Genomic DNA, 19,952 nt, shown 5'->3' with positions numbered 1-19,952 from the left:
TTTTTTTGCGGTACGCGGGCCTCTCACTGCTGTGGCCTCTCCCGTTGCGTAGCGCAGGCTCAGCGGCCATGGCTCATGGGCCCAGCCGCTCCGCGGCATGTGGAATCCTCCCGGACCGGGGCACGAACCCGTGTCCCCTGCATCGTCAGGCGGACTCTCAACCACTGCGCCACCAAGGAAGCCCTTAACCTTTTTTTAAATTTAAAAATATCATGCTATAAATGTACTTTTGGTAACCACCATCATTTAAATAAAGAGGGAATGTTTCAGTCATTTGAAACATTCCAGTTGCTCTCACTGTCATTTTTATAAATATGAAACAAAGTAATGAAAACAGGAGGGGCCTAGATACTCCTAAATACTAATAAGTTAATAAATAATATGACTTTACAAATATGTTAGTGGTGAAATCTAAAGAGGAAAAAATAGTATATAAATGCAATTAAAAAAATCTTTTTATTTAGCTGGAATGCCTCCCACTCAGGCTGAAAGTGTTATAAAGAATATCATTCGAGAAATAGGACAAGAATGTGCAGCCCATGGAGAGATTGTTTCTGAAACTGTGGTTGCTTTTATGGTAAGAATGAATATTTTTGTGAATTACTACTTTATTAAAAAATGTGTTTAAGCGGTGCCCATTTTCCTCTTAAAATTCTGTGGTGTTTTCCTGTTATTCCATTGAAAACATACTGAGACCGTTGGACAAGTTAGCCAAAAATATTTTTTTTTAAGTCTATAAAGCATGTTAGTTCTCGATTTAGGAGACTGATTTAGAAGATCTTGATAAGTTTTAGAAACATCAATAATGTTTTCCTATGTGGGAGTTTTTTTAAGATGTATTTTTGTTCAGTGTTGTAAAAATTACTGATTGCCTTCATCTCGGAGAGGCAGCAGTGAGCGATGGCGTGAAGCCAGATCTTAATTCCCTGCCCAGGAGTTGAACCTGGGTAGCCTGGATGAAAACCAGGAATCCTAGCCACCAGACCAGCAAGGGCTAGAGGCTAGAAGCTATTTTTCCCTGGTGTTTGCCCCCAGTGGAAAATGCATTTCTCACGGAGGCAAAAACTGTAAAAACAGGTAGAAAGCACAACAATAAGTGGGAGAGCACGCAGAGAAACAGTTTGTTTAGTTAAGACAGAAGCTAGGCAGGAACTTCCCTGGTGGCGCAGTGGTTAAGAATCCGCCTGCCAATGCTGGAGACACGGGTTTGAGCCCTGGTCCCAGAAGATCCCACATGCCATGGAGCAGCTAAGCCCGTGTGCCACAACTACTGAGCCCATGTGCCGCAACTAGTGGAGCCCGTGTGCCTAGAGCCTGTGCCCTGCAACAAGAAAAGCCACCGCAATGAGAAGCCCACACACCACAATGAAGAGTAGCCCCCGCTCTCCGCAACTAGAGAAAAGCCCGTGTGCAGCAACAAAGACCTAATGCAGCCAAAAATAAACAAATAACTAAATAAATTTATTAAAAAAGAAAAAAGAAGGTAGGCAGAGATGCACATCTGGAGAGAAAGGGTGTGGGCGTCCTCCTTAATGAGGAGGAGTGCGGTAAACGGGCAGTTAAATCATTTATGTAGGTCAGTTCTTCCAGGTCTTTGCGTTCCTTATGGCAATCGTCTTGTTTTTTACCCACTGGCTAATTTGTTTCAGGACCCTCTCCCTAGGTGCGCATGCACCTCTCAGCCAAGATGGATCTCGATGCAAAGGCATCTGGGAGAAGCAAGACTCATTGTGGCCTGGCATTGTCCCCTGACTTTTTTTTTTTTTTTTTGGCGGTACGCGGGCCTCTCACTGCTAGTGGCCTCTCCCATTGTGGAGCACAGGCTCTGGACGCGCAGGCCCAGCGGCCATGGCTCACGGGCCCAGCTGCTCCACGGCATGTGGGATCTTCCCGGACCGGGGCACGAACCCTCATCCCCTGCATCGGCGGGCGAACTCTCAACCACTCCACCACCAGGGAAGCCCTGTCCCCTGACTTTTGACCCCCCCCAAGGAGACTTTCTGCGCATGCCTAGTGACTCCCTTGCCCCAAGGGTGGGGTGGGAGGGAAGCGGAGATCCTTTGATCCTTTACTCAAACAAGTTTGTGCCCCTCTTTGTTCTCACCATGACTGTTATCTTAAGGCATCCCCAAGAGACAAAACTTGGCTATTTACCCTGTGCCTGTGGTAGCTTCCATTTCAGGAGAGTAAATAGGAGACTGATTTTAAATGTCTAACCTGGAGCCCATCTAACTCCTGTCTCAGGAAATGCAAACAGGAGACTAACTGTAAGTGTCTGGCCTGAAGCCCACTTTTTGCTGCCCTATGAAATGTAAATAGGAGGCTAGGGGTAAATGCCTAGCCTGGATCCCATCTGTCTCCTGCCTCAGTCTCTCTACTCTTGCTTTTGTTTTAACAATACACAATAAAAAATACGATAAAAATATGCAGTTTCCCAATGTAAAATCTAGCCATTGCTTTCAACCTGTTTCTCCATGTCCTTTTTCTAACACCATGTTCAGATTTGATGCTTATTGCTCCCTTTCTTCAGCCTCTAATGGTTATAAGAAAATCAGCTGAATAATCAACTGCTGGGTAGTCAAGAGGAAGTTATCTAAAAAATGGAAAATTGTTAAACTAGTTTTGTAGTAACATGAAATAAATTGAATGGACCCTTTCCTACTCTCAGGTGAAAGCTGTTGTCCTGGACCCAAGTAATGGCTTTAACACGGATAGAACTCTCGTGAAAGGCGATGTGCAGAAACTTGTAAAGGTGATTACCCAGCAGTTCTCAAATTTTGAATTATTACTTGCAATTCTAAATGTAGTATTTGTGTTGGTCAATATTGCCTTCAGCTCCGTGAAAGAAAACCCCACCAAATAGTGGTGCAGACAAATGAGAGTTTTATTTTTTCTCATAAAACGAAGTCTAGAGGTACATAGGCTATTTTTCCTGACTTCCTGGGTCACCATCATGCATGTGTTTTCACCCCAGGGTCACAAGATAGCTCTCCCACCTCTAGGCAGGCATAAGATAAGAGGACAAAGGTCAAAATGTGTGTGCAGTTGGGTCTGTCACTTTCTTTTCGGAAAAAAACAGGCTTTCCCAGAATCCCTCCCGTCTTTTTGCATTTATTGACTAGAATGATACTGCAAGTGAGCCTGGGATATTGATTTGTTTTTTCTTTCCTTTTTTAGCTGACCAAGTCTTTGCCTTAATCCAAACTGGGGCTTTGTTAGTAAGGAAGGAGGGGTATGGATACTGGCAGGTATCAGCGTCTGCCACAGTATTTCAGAGACATCTTGTTATTAATCTAATGTTACATTGAGAACATTATTAACTGACTTGTCATATACTGTAAAATTATAGTACTAAATTAAGATTCATATAATTATTGATTCAATGTAATTTGTGTTTTTCAATTCTAAGGGAAAAATTGAACCCAGAGCAAAGAATTTATTGTTAGAATCAAGTAGGTGTGCCTGAAAAGCAATTTTAAGAACTAAAGAGGGCAGGAACTTTAGACATTGTTAATTTTTTCATATGTTTTAAGTTTGACTCACTGGGTTTAGATGCTTAAATATTTATTTTCTAGATATTCCTCAATGTATTTCCTAAAATTTCAACATTTATCTTTTTCTTCCTGGGCTTAATGATTTTAATTCCCTCCTTCACACAAATGACTTGAAACAAGCTTTCCCAGACTTGTACGTGATATTTTCTGAGCTCAGACAAATGGCAGAGAAAATTTTCATCATCTCCATCTTCTCTCACAGCCAGCAGTTCACATAGTGGAGTGCAGGTCTGTCTGCAGATGCTAGAGAGTCAGGAAGAGCTTTGGAAGCTTGGAGCTGGGGAATATGTCGTTACAATAACTGTGCAGAAGAGACTCCATGATTCTCTAAGGCAGCTGAGAGCTGGGTCTTTCTGTGCTGAATCTGAGAACGTGGTATAAGGCCTGTTTTTAGCAATAGGGGAAATGACTGATGGTTATTCAGAAATTTGATTGGACAGCCGTGGAGGAGAATGAAGGAGGGGCAGAAAATGTTTTTCTCCTTTTCATCGCTCAAGAAGAGTTTTGGTTTTTTTTCTCCCTCCGACTCAACCAAGTTGGAAAGCATCAAGCTCAATATACTTTTTCTTTAAATTTATTTTTTATTGAAGTATAGTTGATTTACAATGTTGTGTTAATTTCTGCTGTACAGCAAAGTGACTCAGTTATACACTTATATACATTCTTTTTTATATTCTTTTCCATTATGGTTTATGCCAGGATATTGAATATAGTTCCCTGTGCTCAATATACTTTTAATATGACAGGTACATTAACTGTCAATTTATATAATAATTCAAGTGATAAAGATTGTTTTCTTTTTTCTCAATTAAAAATCATGTTGATGAGCTAGTCTATGCATTTGTAAAGTCTGTGCTTGGAACGCCACTTCTCCACCTGGAGGGGTCCAGGTGCATGGGTCCCCTAAAGATAATGTTCCGTCCTCACTCCTGCTTTCCCCTCTTCCTCCTCCCAGGAAAGGAGAGTTGGTGGCCTGGGAGTTGGGTTGAGGGTTGGTGTTGATGTGCCCGCTGGGTGCAGACATAATGTAAGTCTAACAGGTGAGATGGGGGAAGACTGGGCTTGGGGGGTGCAGAAGAGAGAAGAAAAGAAAAATTCAGGTTGATCCTCTATTCTAAAGAGGCAAAGCGGAGAAGGGATGAGCCATCTATGTTTGGAGAAAAACAGGAGAAGATGGACCAGAGGAAGAAATTTTGAAACAGAAGGTAGAGGCAGAGAAAGTCTGTGAGCAGGGGGCGTAGCCACAGCAGCGTTTTATAAAATGCACATGACCTCCATCATCAGCAAAAAAGAGTGTTAGGCTCAGATAAACAGTAATGAGGGGACTTCCCTGGTGGCACAGTGGTTAAGAACCCTCCTGCCAATGCAGGGGACACAGGTTCAAGCCCTGGTCCAGGAACATCCCACATGCCGTGGAGCAAATAAGTCCGTGCGCCACAACTACTGAGCCTGCGCTCTAAAGCCCGTGAGCCACAACTACTGAGCCCATGTGACACAACTACTGAAGCTCATGTGCCACAACTACTGAAACCCACACGCCTAGAGCCCGTGCTCCACAACAAGAGAAGCCACTGCAATGAGAAGCCTTATCACCAGAAAAGTAAGAGTAGCCCCCGCTTGCCACAACTAGAGAAAGCCCGCGTGCAGCAGCGAAGACCAAACGCAGCCAAAAATAAATAAAACAAACAAACAAAAAACAAAACCAAAACCAAAACAGTAATAAAGGGACTCAGGAAGAGCTGTAGACAGGAGCATAAGCATCATGGCACATTCACCCACATTCAGGCTGCAGAGACTAAGCAAAAGTTCAAGTTCCTTGCCTCCAACTAGACTATTAGTCACTTGGGTATGGTAATATTGGTTAATTCAGAGGGAATAGCGTATTACTTAATAAATGTTGTTGGTTAAGTAAACTATAAAGCGTAAAGTCCTCAATGAGAAAAAACGTAATAAAAATGGTCATTGGTAGATAAATACCAGAAATAATAGCTTTGATGTTGCTCTTTGATTTTGAGAATAACTTTGGAAAACACTTCTGATTTTTTCCGAAAATATAACTGGAAGCATGTATGTGATTTTCTTTTTTAGCTTTGTGTGACTCGGCTATTGGACAGTAAAAATCCTTCCCTGGACACCATTAAGATGCAAGTCTATTTTGATATGAATTATACAAGTCGAGGTAACATATATCTACCGATTTTGATACCCTTTTAAAGAAGATTCATATTGTATTTCAGGTAATAAGGGTGTTGACTTCACAACCTAAAAGTTGACTGTTGTGTTTTATTCAGCGGGAAATTTTAGGACTTCAAGCCGGGGAGACAGCATCTCAAGTAACCCTGAGAGAACTGCTCTGAGGAGGGAAGCGGGGGGAGTCAGGTTATATAGAAGTTTTGCAACAAAGGGCAGATAGTCTGAATGTGAAAAGAGTATTGTTAATTAAAGGGAACTGATATCCCAAATTAAGGAAATTAGGGCTTTTCTTTGTATGAGAAGATGCAAGATTCTGGGCTCACTGATATGGACCTCAGCTATCTGGAGCCAGTATCCTGTGTTTTCACATGCTGAGTCTCCTCAGGGCTCACCGTGGGGAGTGGCTGCAGTCCAATGGCTGCTAGATGGCAGGTATTCTTTCCTTCCAGAGTTTCCTCAGGGCTCACCAGCTCACACTGGGGGGCTGCAGGTGCTGATGACTGTGACATCCTTTGTTTACTGAGATGGCAGGCAATATTCCATTTCTCAAGGGCTTCATTTGGTTGACCAAGAACAATTTAACTTTTTCGTTTATCTTTTGAAATTTTTTCCAACTTTGAAGAATGTAATAATGTTGGAGATGCTAAATGAGAAGAACACCAATGGCCTTTGTGAGTGTCAAAAGTTTCCAGGTCTATTGTGTTTTGACTTTTATACCACTAATACATAATAAATTAAAGCAACCAGCTCACTGAAGTTAAAATTTTTTAATTTGCTGATTTTATTTTTCCTGGTTTATATTATTATCGCATAATGCTTACCTAAATTATGTAACTTACCCCAAAATGAAGTGACTGATGGGAAATTTAAGCTTAGAACATATTTCCTTATGTAAATAGTTTCTTACATACATCAAAAATAAACTGGAGGGCTTCCCTGGTGGTGCAGTGGTTGAGAGTCTGTCTGCCGATGCAGGGGACATGGGTTCGTGCCCCGGTCTGGGAAGATCCCACATACTGCGGAGCGGTTGGGCCTGTGAGCCATGGCCGCTGAGCTTGCGCGTCCGGAACCTGTGCTCCGCAACGGGAGAGGCCACAACAGTGAGAGGCCCGCGTACTGCAAAAAATAAAAAAAATAAAAATAAACTGGAAAGAAAAGGAAAAGAAATTTCTCTGTAGACTACACTGCCTCTGCCCCACTGTAATTCAATCATTATTAACCATTTGGTGATTTTTGTTGTCTTTTTTTCCCCTCTCTGTATTAACCTTTCAGTTATGCTACATGTGTAAAATCATATATCTTGCTTTTTTGATGAGTAATAATATTTTAGAACAATAAATAATAGTGGAATTGATGATGTAATTTAGATTTTTCTTACTTTCAAAGTTTGAGTTGTTTTTGTGGTAAGATTATAGCTATGAACTGGGCATGGTTGTTATGTTAATTATTGCCCTTGTCTTATTGACTTAGTTGCAAGAATTATAGTGCTGGTGAACTGTGGCTCCTTCCACGATTAAGCCTAAACCTCACTGTATTACAGGAAGAAGGGAGAGGGATACCATTCTTGATGCAACATCATATTACAGTAATGATATTCAAAGGAAATTTATCTAGAACTAAAATAGAAATACACATAATTGAAGAGGAATATTTATACTACCTATATGGATATTTATATTAGATGTGTTTACATACAGTATACTACACCTACTTACCTAGAGAATATAGATAGTACAATATTTATACTGTATGTGTTTATAATATATATTATAAATTGTCTTGTGTACTTTCTGCTTAAGTAGGAGGTTTTAGCCCTATCTGCTATTACGTTTGGATTGTCTGTTTAAAGGCTTACGTGTTTTGATAAAGCATGCCATTTAAATCACGGTAGTAAATCTTTCCCACTAGATTTTTGTCTTGAGGTTACTTGCTGGCCACTGTTTATTTTTGCTTGCTACATCTTACGAAAATACTTGTTTTCATGCAGTAGAATTACCATACCAAGCCATTTTTTCCTCTGGTCCTATTTTCTTTTTAAAAAAATTTTATTTATTATTATTATTTTGGCTGTGTTTGGTCTTCGTTGCTGCATGCAGGCTTTCTCTAGTTGCGGCGGGCGGGGGCTGCTCTTCCTTGTGGTGCATAGGCTTCTCATTGCCGTGGCTTCTCTTGTTGTGGAGCATGGGCTTCAGTAGCAGTGGCATGTGGGCTCAGTAGTTGTGACTCGTGGGCTCTAGAGTGCAGGCTCAGTAGTTGTGGCGCACGGGCTTATTTGCTCCGCCGAATGTGGGATCTTCCTGAACCAGGGCTCGAACCTGTGTCCCCTGCATTAGCAGGAGGATTCTTAACCACCAGGGAAGCCCCCCGTCCTAGTTTCTTATGTGAGAAGAATTCTGAGTATCAATATACGGAACATTGTCCTTTGCCAATTTTAGAGGAGTTTCTCGAGGAACATCATCGGGTCCTAGAGTCTAGATTAAGCTCTGTTAGCAGAGAAATTACAGATAGTCGAGCATGTGTTCGAGAAGAGCTGGAAAGCCTCTACCGCAAGATCGTCAGCTACGTGTTACTGCGCTCTGGGCTGGGGTCCCCGACAGACATCAAGATTGTCAGAGAGGCAACAGGTAAAAAATATACACCATTTCCATTCCATCCACGAACATACATGAACATAGTATCTTATAAAATATGTTGAATTATAAGTATTGAAGATTGAAGTTTTCTTCTTTTATCTGAAAAAAATTAGCACAAATAAGAGGTTAAAACTTAACCCAGATTTTTCTTACACAGTGTATCAACACTAAAACTCAAGTAGCACTTTTGGGAAGTGAATATTGTTAATCTTCTTAGAGCTGTATGTACCTAGGGGCCTATTACAATGTTTCACTACAGAAACATTGGCAGTATGATTAACCAGGCTGATTGGGGAACGGGGACTGCTGGGAGAGGAGACTTCCTACTGATGAAAGGCGTTGAGTCTGTCACCTAGGATGGATGATGGGAAATGGCACTGTTTTATCCTCAGGGAATACTTGCCCACTTTTGTACTTTAAGATAAGGAATAGGCAATATCTCTAATCTTCCCACGGCTTTCTTCCATAATTATTTTAAAGCATCATTTTTTTTCTACTCAGAGCCCTAATTAGAAAGCTTGTTTTAATGCCCATTGCCAAAAAATTTCTGATGGATGCTTAATTATGAAAATAGACGTGAGGCAATGGCATTATTTTCAGTAGCTCAGCTTTCTTGATAAATGCTAAATTTTGCCATGTATTCTGGAAGCAGGTATCAGACATTTAAAGAATCATCTAAGTAACTCTATAAAGACAAGCCCCTTAACTTTCTGCTGAAAGGAACTTGTTTTTTACGTTCTGATATCTTTACTTACCATTTTGTTGTCTTTATTGTGGTCTGTTTTAGCTGCCCTACAGAGTGTTTTTCCTCAGGCTGAGCTTGGGACATTTCTAACTCTTTCTAAGAAGGACAGAGAACGCCAGCTGAAAGAGCTCACCATGATTGTTACTGGAATTCGCTTATTTAACCGAGACTGTGGAAAGGGAGGAGAAGGCATTGATGACTGTAGGTGTATCATTAAGTTAATTCTATAGGTTAGGTAAGTTTAAAATTTAATGGGAACAGAGGAGAATAATTCACAGTACACCACTGGCATTCTTAGATTTAAGGTTTGCAGTTTTGACCATACCTTAGGTACAGCTACTGTTCATAATGTATAGTAATTTTTCATTTTATTGGGGCAAGACCTTAAATTTTACGTACCATGAAGCTAGTATGGGAGCATGAATCAGTAAAAGGATTGAGGCCAGCCTCCCCAGTTCAGTGGGGCTTTGTGTTCTTTACTCCAAGTCAAATAACCAAAAGGGAATAAAATTCAGTGATTTAAAAAATAAAAATCACCCTGAAAAGCAAACCATTGTTGATGTGGTTAATGGAATGAAATGGTCCAAGAGGAGATATCTGCAAGTCTGTAAATTCAGGAGCCTCTACTATGCTGTTATATACTTAATGCATTCATTATCTGTAAGTTTGAAAGTACTCATTGAAATATTTGCTCAAAGACCTACCAGTTGAAGTAACTTCCTTATGCATTTGGTACACACGTAGGCCCACTGAGAAGGTGTTAGTGTCTTTTTACCAGATCACTGATCTAGTACAATAAGGTAATTTTTTTTGCAATTTAAAAACTGTTCTAAAAAGTCAATTCCCATTCTTCATAAAGTTTCCTGTCTTGCTAGACAATTCTGTTATTTTTCAGTATCCCAGTGAGTTTCTTAAGTGGTACACTTTTATTTTCTTTTTTACCAGTAGTAAAAAAGATACACAGAAGGAGAGATACAGGGGCTTTTCTAGAGGCACATAGTTAATACAGCACATAACACCAATGCCTGTCTATTCTTTAGCATCTTCTGTATTTTAGTAGCAAAAGCTGATCTGCTTTAACTTTTGGTTATTATCCTGGCAATGTCGTTGTTTTTTTTGAATATGCCTCCTTATTGTTAATTTGGTTGAGGAAAAAAACTAACTCAACCTAATGTTTAAATATGACCACTTTCTAGGCTTTTTCTTCTGAACCTTTTTAGATTGCCTCATGTCTCTCTTATTATACCTCTCAAACCAGTGCCAGCTATTCTACAGGAAGCAATCCCAGCCACCACTCAGCATGTTGATTCCCAACTTGAGGTGGCCCAGGACCAGGCATACCGTTACACAGCCATCCTTGAGAAAGTAGCAAAGAACCCACTCTTGAGTCAAGAACTTCAGCCCTATATGTTAAAAGAAGCACTATATAATGTGCGACAATATGAGTTCTTCCTTCAGATCATTTTGGTGAGTTAATGTCATAAGAGATGGTCTTTCCCACAGAATTCAGCCTCTTTGCATATATATTCTTTGCTTTGAATTAAATATTTAGTTTAATTTTTAAAAACCCCACTGGTTAGACAAAGATTTTTTTTTAAAGTAGAGTTGATTTACAATATTGTTTTAATTTCTGCTGTACAGCAAAGTGATTGAGATACATATATATACACACACACACACACACACACATAACACACACATTCTTTTTTAGTATTCTTTTCTATTATGGTGTATCATAGGATATTGAATATAGTTCCCTGTGCTATACAGTAGGACCTTGTTGTTTATTGCCACCTCTTTATATATTATGGGGTGAAAACAAAAGGTAGAACCAGCTCGTTGATAAAGAAGGCAACCTTAATAACTGCTCAGTATATATCGCATCTGTAGGATCAAGAACTAAAATAGAAATGGGAAAGTTGGATGTTGATATTAATGAAGATGTGTTGGCAGGAATGGATTTTGGGTAGTTGATTCTCTTTGTTCCTCGGTAATATGATTGTTGCACGGTTGCCGTAGTTAAGCAGGTATGTGTATATATATCTATAAGCAATGATGCATTGTTTGCCTTCATTCAGAGCAAGTGTCTAACATATAGTTTGGCAGGTTGTTGGCACTCAAAGAACTTTTATGTGATTATTTGTTCTAATTGTAAAAATTGGTAGAAAAGGTTTTTATTTCTGGTGTTTTTAGATCTAATGAACAAGCCAAGCACTATCCCCAGAGAGCTGGAAAATATGAAGTAGTGATTTTAAACTTCTTTTTAAAGCAGCAGAGCCGTTTCAGATGGAACCTTATTCAAAATCCTAAAAATATAAAGCAAGTACCTAGATGAAAGGATTGGAGGACCTTTTCACCAAGGAGCATCCCCAAGCCACCCTAAGATTCCAGGGAACACAGTTTGTTAACTATGTCATGGCAGCAAGCTGTGTTTCCACCAGTTACTGTTTTGTTTCTGTTTTTTTCCCCTAGCTGTGTTGAGGTATAATTGACAAAGTTGTAGGATATTTAAAGTGTACAGTGTGATGATCTGATATACATACATATTGTGAAAGTATTCTCCCACTGAATTAATTAGCACATCCATCCCCCTGGTCACTGTTTACCTTCACACAGCCTCTATTTTCCAAACACCATAAGACCGCAGGATCAGTGGAACTGTCTTTTGTACAAGTGAATACTAATGTCTTGAGAGATAGAACAAGCTGTATTCTGCCCCCTCTTCATTTTCACAAGTATCTTAATGACTCACTACCACTTTTGGCCGCACTCAATCTGTCTTCTCTCCTTACCTCCGCTACAGAGAATAGAAAGATCACATCCAGAAGACATGACTGCATCGCAACAAACTAGGAGTGGTCCTCACAGCTGACCTACTATCTAATTGCCTTCAGAAGGGAGGACTCTAAATCAACCATTTGAAACCAAATCATTCTTTAGGGTACATGTTCCCCTAACACTGACTTGTGGCTAGCAGCCTTATGTAACTAGTAAGATACTAAGAGGATTTCACGGTCAGTTTATCTTGAGTGCATACAGGTCCACAGGAGCAGAATCTCACATTTACTTTTGTCATTTATGTCCAGAAGGGATATTATAAGAAAGAACTTTGGGAAACTGTCACACATACTGTAAGGATGCTGTAGAGGACATTGTTCATTATATAGTATTTTCTCACAGCTTTCACTCATGAAACATATTCAGCCAACTAACTGACAGTCTTATATTCTCATTGGAGTTCTTACTCTCAGAGCTAGAGGGACGGTTAATAGAGTGTAGAAGTGATAAGTGCGGGTCCTGCAGCCAGACTGCATGGGTTCTAATCCCGACTTTGCCACTTATGAAATCTGTGTCCTTGACCAAGTTGCTTGACCTCTCTGTGCCTTAGTTCCCACGTTTGTAAAAAGGGGCTATTGATAGTCTCCACTAGGTAAATAAGGTGGAACAGTGCTTGCAGACGGTGAGAGCTCAGTAAACAGATGATGATGGTGATGATGTTGATGACAGTGTTTATTACCATCATCATCATCGGGGCATTAGCAGAACAGCTCTGATTTCATCTCAGTAGGGGCACAAGCTGAAGACCTCTTATTTTTCTAGACAGTATCTCATTTCCAAGCCCTCTGTTGCTCGTGTTATTAGAAAGTTCACATTCTGATCTTAACACTCTTTATGACTGTCTCATACTCCTTTCAGTCAGGGTCAGGATGAGTTTTCTTAACCTTCTGACTTTTTTGCTGGTTAATCAGTGTTTCTTTTTGTTGTTGTTTTTATTGAGATATACTTGATTTACAATGTTGTATTAGTTTCAGGTGTACGACGTCATTCAAAATTTTATAGATTATACTTCATTTATAGTTATTATAGAATATTGTCTACATTCCCTGTGCTGTACAATATATCCTTGTAGCTTATTTATTTTATACATAGTAGTTTGTACCTCTTAATCCCCTACCCTTATCATGCCCTTCCCCCCTCCCCTCTTTCCAATGGTAACCACTCATTTTTTCTCTATATCTGTGAGTCTGCTTCTTTTTTTAATATTCACTAGTTTGTTTTATTTTGTAGATTCTGCATATAAGTGGCAACGTACAGTACTTGTCTTTCTCTGTCTGACTTATTTCACTAAGCATGATACCTTCTAAGTCCATCCATGCTGTTGCAGATGGCAAAATTTCATTCTTTTTTATGGCTGACAAGGATATGATAGTTTTTAGCTATCCAACCTCCCCCATCAATCTACCTTAGTTACAGTTAAGGTTAATTGTTACAGAATGGATACAGTTTAATCAGTATTATCACTAGGTTATAAAATACGTCAGTTTATGTCTAGCTGAAACCTTTTCCTGGGTATGAAGTCTATGAATACTCTTTTTTAAAGTCACATTATTTGAACAGATATTAATATGCTTTTTGGAAGTATTGATTTTGATGCAAAATTTTTCTTTTGCCAATGCTACATTCAGTTTACGTAGACATTTGAAAAATCCAATTATAGTTTGGGTAAGATAGTGAGCTATTGTTTTTTGATCAGGACTTTATCTGCTGCAGTGAACGAATCAAATACTCTGGAAGAGAAAAGGAAGGGGTGATTGCAGTCTTGTTGACTGTCTTAGCTGAGAGAACAGAATTCCATCCTCTGTGGGCTTTTGAAGAGCAGGGCAGTCACCATAGAGAGAAAACCACTTATTTTTATCGTGCAAGTAAATGCCGCATGACACACAACATTTCTTAAAATATGTAAGTCAAGACTTTCGTACACCTCCTCCCCCCAAGCTCTGTCTGCAGGGCCCTTTCGTAGCATAGATTATACAGGACTTCTTGATTTTTCTGATAATGTAAGTAAGATATCAGTTAGGTGGAATTTGTGCTTGTTTTAGACTTGTTGAAAAATGTCCATGGAAGAAAGTATGAAAAACTTATAAATTAAGAAGTGAGGGAGAGGAAGAAGAATGCTAGGTTCACATGCTTTCTCCAAGCATTTTTTGGACTGCATTATGATAAGAACGTTGAAGCGACTTTATTCTTATTTTTTTTCTCCGACAATCTCATTAGAAATATCTTTGTGTTAGGATGCTGTCAAGTTCGTGGTGGCAGATACAGGCTTTTCAAGATGTGAATTTTATCATTGGTAACAAAAACTATCGTTTTCTTGAAGTGACAGACTCATTTCATTCACTCTCAAGAAAATATCTTCCAATAGCTAAGGCTCAAAAACCATAGTTTGTCTGCCAGTTCTTTCAAGTAAAAATGCTTTTCTACTGGAGGGGAAAAAAAGGCTATTTCAGCTTGCAATCCAGTCATGTAAGAGAACTATGTGTTTTAATATGCAATAGAAGTGTTTTATATATACTTTCTGTTTGATCACACTGATTATTAAAAAGCTGTGCACTTAAAGGTCAAAATTCAGTCAAATTAATACATTTTACTGCATCATCAAGGATAGTGCTAAGTGAAACTAGTTTTTTTATTGAGATACAATTGACATGCAAGATTATATTAGTTTCAGATGTATAGCATAATGATTCCATATATGTATATATTACAAAATGATGGCCACAATAAATCTAGTTAAATTCTTCACCACATATTGTTACATTTTTTTTCCTTGTGATGAGAACTGTTAAGATCTACTCTCTTACCAACTTTCAATTGTACAATACAGTATTGTTAACCAGTGATAGTCACCATGCTGTACATTACATCCCCACGGCTTATGTATCTTATAAGTGGAAGTTTGTACCTTTTGACCACCTTCACCCATTTTGCCCACTCTCATCCCCCTCCCCTACCTGTGGCAACTACCAATCTGTTCTCTGTATCTATGAGCTCAGTTATTTTTTTTTTTAATTTTTATTTATTTATTTTATTTTTGGCTGTGTTGGGTCTTCGTTTCTGTGCAAGGGCTTTCTCTACTTGCGGCAAGCGGGGGCCACCCTTCATCGCGGTGCGCGGGCCTCTCACTGTCGCGGCCTCTCTTGTTGCGGAGCACAAGCTCCAGACGCACAGGCTCAGTAGTTGTGGCACACGGACTTAGTTGCTCTACGGCATGTGGGATCCTCCGAGACCAGGGCTCAAACCCGTGTCCCTGCATTGGCAGGCAGATTCTCAACCGCTGCGCCACCTGGGAAGCCCTATGAGCTCAGTTTTGTTTTTTTTTAAGTTTCCACATATAGTAAGGTCCTGTTGTGTATAGCACGGGGAATTATATTCAATACCTTGTAGTAACCTATAATGGAAAAGAACCTGAAAAACTTTTATATGTATGACTGAATCACTTTGCTATACATCAGAAACTAACACAACATTGTAAATCAACTGTACTTCAATTTAAAAAGGAGATTCCAGGGACTTCCCTGGTGGTCCAGTGGTAAAGAATCTGCCGTGCAATGCAGGGGACACGGGTTCGATCCCTGGTCAGGGAACTAAGATCCCACATGCCACAGAGCAACTGAGGCCCCCATGCCACAACTACTGAGCCTGTGCGCCTTGACTAGAGAGCCTGTGTGCCACAAACGACCGAGCCCCCACGCCCAGGAGCCCGCACACCACAACTACAGAGCCCACCCGCCCAGCCTGCATGCCACAACTATAGAAGAGAAAACCCGCATGCCACAATTAGAAAGAAGAGAGAAGACTGCACGCCACAACAAAAGATCCCGCGTGCCTCAGCGAAGACCCCACATGCCGCAACTAAGACCTGATGCAGCCAAAAATAAACAAAAAATAAATCTTTAAAAAAAGAATAAATAAAAATTTTAAAAAAGGTTCCATATATAAGTGAGATCATATGATATTTGTCTTTGTCTGACTTACTTCACTTAGTAAAATTCCCTCAAGTTTCACTGTTGTTGCTGCAAATGGCAGGACTCCTTGTAAATAGTGCTGCAGTGAACATGGGGGCACATATATCTTCTTGAGTTAGTGTTTTTGTTTCCTTCAGACAAATGCCCAGAAATGGAATTGTTGGGTGATGTGGTGGTTCTATTTTTAATTTTTTGAGGAACCTCCCTACTTTTTCCGTAGTGGCAACACCAAAGTTACATTCCCACCAACAGTGCACGTGTGTTCCCTTTTTATCCCCACATCTTTGCCAATGCCTGTTATTTCTCGTCATTTTGATAGTAGCCATTCTGTCAGATGCGAAGTGATATCTCATTGTGGTTTTGATTTTCATTTTCCTGATGATTAGAGATGTTGAGCAATTTTTTGTGTACGTGTTGGCCTTCTGTATGTCTTCTTTGGAAAAATGTCCATGTAGAATTTTTAGTTGGAAAGTTCTTTTTGGTAAAATGTAAACAGGGATTGTTCTAGGACGCTATCAGGAAAAATCAAGAAGTTCTGTGTGCCTAATCTGTGAATGGAGCCTGCAAGCATAGCTTAGGGGAATAGGTCTGGAGTATCTTTACTTATAGTTTTGAAAGAAGTGTTATGTATTGGATGTAACTTTTACTTTGGAGAACATATGCAGAATTATTTGTTTCTTGTTGATTGTGTACAAATCTAAAGACTTTAAGGACTGCATTTTCATATTTGATTCCTAAAAGAAAACTAGCAATCAAGGGGAAAAACTCTGAGGGGTAGGGAAGAGACTTATTAGATCGGATAAACAATATGTAAATTATTATTATAAATTTTATTTTAGATAAATAATGGGTGAATGAGGCAAGAGGAGGGGAGATGCTTAGAGTAGTATGGGTAAAATTGAAACAGGATGCACATTACATTGTGAATAAAAAAATTCATTAGTTGAAATACAATGATGATATTTGATATTTCTTATGAAGTAATAATTTTTTGTCATTTAAAAATAGTCTAGTAAAACATATAGTTAGGCTACAGATGTCTGAGAATTCAAATGCAGTTTTTTTCTCTTCACATAATTGTTACTCTTTAACACTGTGCTAATAACCCCATACCACTGCCATTTCTGGTCACATCTTAGGATAAGAGCCCTGGGCTCAGACGATCTGGTGTAGAACCATGATTCTACCCCTCATTAGCTGTGTATCCTTGGGCAATTTTCTTACCTTTCTGTACCTTGGTTTTCTTATTTGTACTTACCTCTTTTTGTACTTAACAAGTATTTAATATGGTGCTTAGCACATAATAAGAATAAATGTTAGTAATTATTTCAGTTTCAGCATTTAGCACCTTATTTTCAGATTGATATGGCTGTATGAGAAATATATTGTTTTTCTTTCAATGCTGTGATTTTTAACGTTTTCTGCATTCTTGAAAGCAATTTTTAAAAATCTGGGTATCAAAGTAGTTCTCAAAGGAATACCTCATTAATTTTATCTTTGAGGAATGGGAAAATAACAGTTCTAGAAAACTGTGTTAGAGGATCCACTGCTTGGGAATGCAGTTATACTGAATATCGAAGAATACCTGTATACATTTGAGAAAAATTATAGCCATTGTATTTCAAAAGATTCATCCATTCAACAAATGTTTCTGGAGTGCCATCCACATGGCCAGTTCTGTTCTTGGTGTTGGGGATACCATGGAGAGCAGAATCCTTGCTCTTACTGAGCTTACTTTCAGGAGATGTGGGGAGCAGGTAGGGCTTAAAACATACATGATGTTTGTAGTAAAATTATAAAAATAATGAATGCCAATTATGTTGTCTTCACAGTCGGATATAATTACTTGTGCTCAAGAAGTGGAAATGATGATAAAGCAGTTAGGAGCCCAACTGGAACAATTAAAATTTACTGTAAAATCAAAGACGGCTGTCCCAACATCACAAGTCTTTGTAAGCATTTGTCATCCACTTTGACCTTGTTTAAAGGTGAATGTACTTTTAAGTCCTATAAAGTTGGATCAGAAGTAATTTTAATTTTATTTAATTACTAAAAATATAATATTAGCTTTATATGAGGTGATCCTGCTGTTTTTGGTTATTTTGTAGTAATAATCATATAACCAGGATGTTATAAGTTGGATGAGGGGATTCCCTTGGTAGGCCATTGCTACTCAGTGGAGTGCAGATATATATTATAATAACCATAATATCAGTATTGTCTGTGGCAGCAAAAATAATCCATAGTGCAGTGTTGAAAACGTTTTTACAGTAGCTGGTTAAGAAATTGCCTTCAGCACAGTGGTGATGTAACTTGTGACCTTTCTGAAAAGACAGATAAAATCACTTTGTTTACCAGGCCTGCACTTATTCTGACTTTCTGATTATCTGTACCACCCTATGGGCAAATCTGGGAGCCCCAAAGAAGTACAAGATGTACGTGCAGTATTTTATAGAGCATTTTGAGTCTCTGATCATTTTCTGTAATCATTCCCAACATTTGACTGTAAAAGCCTGGAAACAAAAGGCTAAGTTGTTTCACTTATAAGTAGGGCCAGGGCCTGATTAATTTTTTATTTGTTGTATAAGTCAGTGACCTTTAATATGAATAAAAAATACTTTATGTCACTGACACAAAATCTTTAACTTATAAGCTCACAAGAAATGCCCCCCCCAAAAAAAGAAATGGCCCAAGATGTATCCCTAGACTTCCCAAGTTCTTTTGAATTGTAACTGAGCCAGATAAATCTAATTATAATGAGTCATATTTAGCTTTTTTTAAAAAAAGAAGCTGTTCTCCCCTAGACCTTTTGAGGTGAAGCGTCCATGAATGTTTTTTAGGTGATCATGTGTATTTGGCTTTTCTGAGTAAACTAACTTACTGGCAATCATACTAAAATAAAATGCTTTGATATACAAGTTTATTTTCTCATAATTTATGAGTCCAGTTTCTACTGAGATTCTGTCGTCTAATTTCATGAGACTTTTACTTGTCTTACGGGAGAATTAATCTCTTTTACAAACAAAAATTTGTACTTATTTTTAAGAGTAGAGTGATTTGTAATTTTATTAAACAGTGACATTTTGAAAATTTTTGTCTCTTCCTCAGCCCATCTTCATTGCCCTTTCCAATCTGTGGACTAGCTTTCAGGATGAAACTGTTTTGATTAACATCCTCAGTAATTTAACTACTCATCTTGAGCCATTTCTGGGGACTCATGAACTGTTCTTTCCTGAGAAAGTGATGCAAGCTCTTCTTGATGGAGTGACTGTGAAAACTGATGTGTGTAGAATGAAAGAGCACATTGGTAACAGAAATCATGCATTATTTCCTCTTCCTCTTAAAATTACCTGTAGAATAAACTCTTTTGTTTTAAAATTTTCAGGTGTATCATTCTGATAAAGTTTTGAATATCTTTATTGATTGTAAGACTGGTAATGTTCATTATAGAAAATATGGAAAACAGAAAATATATAAACTGAAGAGTTTGCTATCCAGCAATAACCATTCCTAGTGTTAGTGTTTTGGTTAACAGTGATTTCCTGTGCTTATAGGTTTCTATTGTGGTCTTAGTGATTTTATTATCGGTTTGCAGTAGAAAAGGATATTAATCCTTGCTATATTTGTTGCAAACAAAGCTCCATTTCTTTGGAATGCTATTTGCCATATATGTACCCCAGATTCAGGTCGAAATTTATAAATCAATAAATGTTATCCCTATAAAATTGAGCTTATTTTAGGCCCTTTAAGAGATGCATTGATTCTTATAGAAAGGCTGTCTTTATCAATAAACTTCCTTTTACTTGTTTAGTCCCTGCTGTCTTATTAAAGACAACTCAAAATTCATGAGAAATGTCAAAATAGAGTCTGGGATTTGAATTGTTGCCTAAAAAGAAAGTTTATCCAGAAAGTGAAATTAGATCATTGACTCTCCAAATTTCCTTTTCACATTCTGTTTGTGTAAAGGCAAAAAATAACCTAGTGGCAGGGCAGGAATAAAGACGCAGATGTAGAGAATGGA

General features: G+C 38.7%; 1 protein-coding gene across 1 annotated transcript in view; it reads left to right on the top strand.

Moving 5' to 3' along the window:
- CFAP206 (cilia and flagella associated protein 206) overlaps positions 1-19,952 on the top strand; it is a 31,760-nt gene that overhangs the window by 1,063 nt on the left and 10,745 nt on the right. The window contains exons 2-9 of the mRNA XM_024733707.1: positions 465-577; positions 2,669-2,752; positions 5,643-5,733; positions 8,183-8,371; positions 9,168-9,326; positions 10,384-10,592; positions 17,764-17,883; positions 19,040-19,238. Of these exons, the coding sequence (XP_024589475.1) occupies positions 470-577; positions 2,669-2,752; positions 5,643-5,733; positions 8,183-8,371; positions 9,168-9,326; positions 10,384-10,592; positions 17,764-17,883; positions 19,040-19,238 (1,159 nt within the window). The 5' untranslated portion in view covers positions 465-469. The remainder of the gene's footprint in view (positions 1-464; positions 578-2,668; positions 2,753-5,642; positions 5,734-8,182; positions 8,372-9,167; positions 9,327-10,383; positions 10,593-17,763; positions 17,884-19,039; positions 19,239-19,952) is intronic.

The sequence above is a fragment of the Neophocaena asiaeorientalis genome, unplaced genomic scaffold (genome assembly GCF_003031525.2).
Source record: "Neophocaena asiaeorientalis asiaeorientalis breed wild unplaced genomic scaffold, Neophocaena_asiaeorientalis_V1.1 scaffold248, whole genome shotgun sequence".
NCBI classification, from domain to species: Eukaryota; Metazoa; Chordata; class Mammalia; order Artiodactyla; family Phocoenidae; genus Neophocaena; species Neophocaena asiaeorientalis.
Note: the sequence above shows the minus strand (reverse complement) of the source record. Positions and strands in the feature narration are given on the sequence as shown.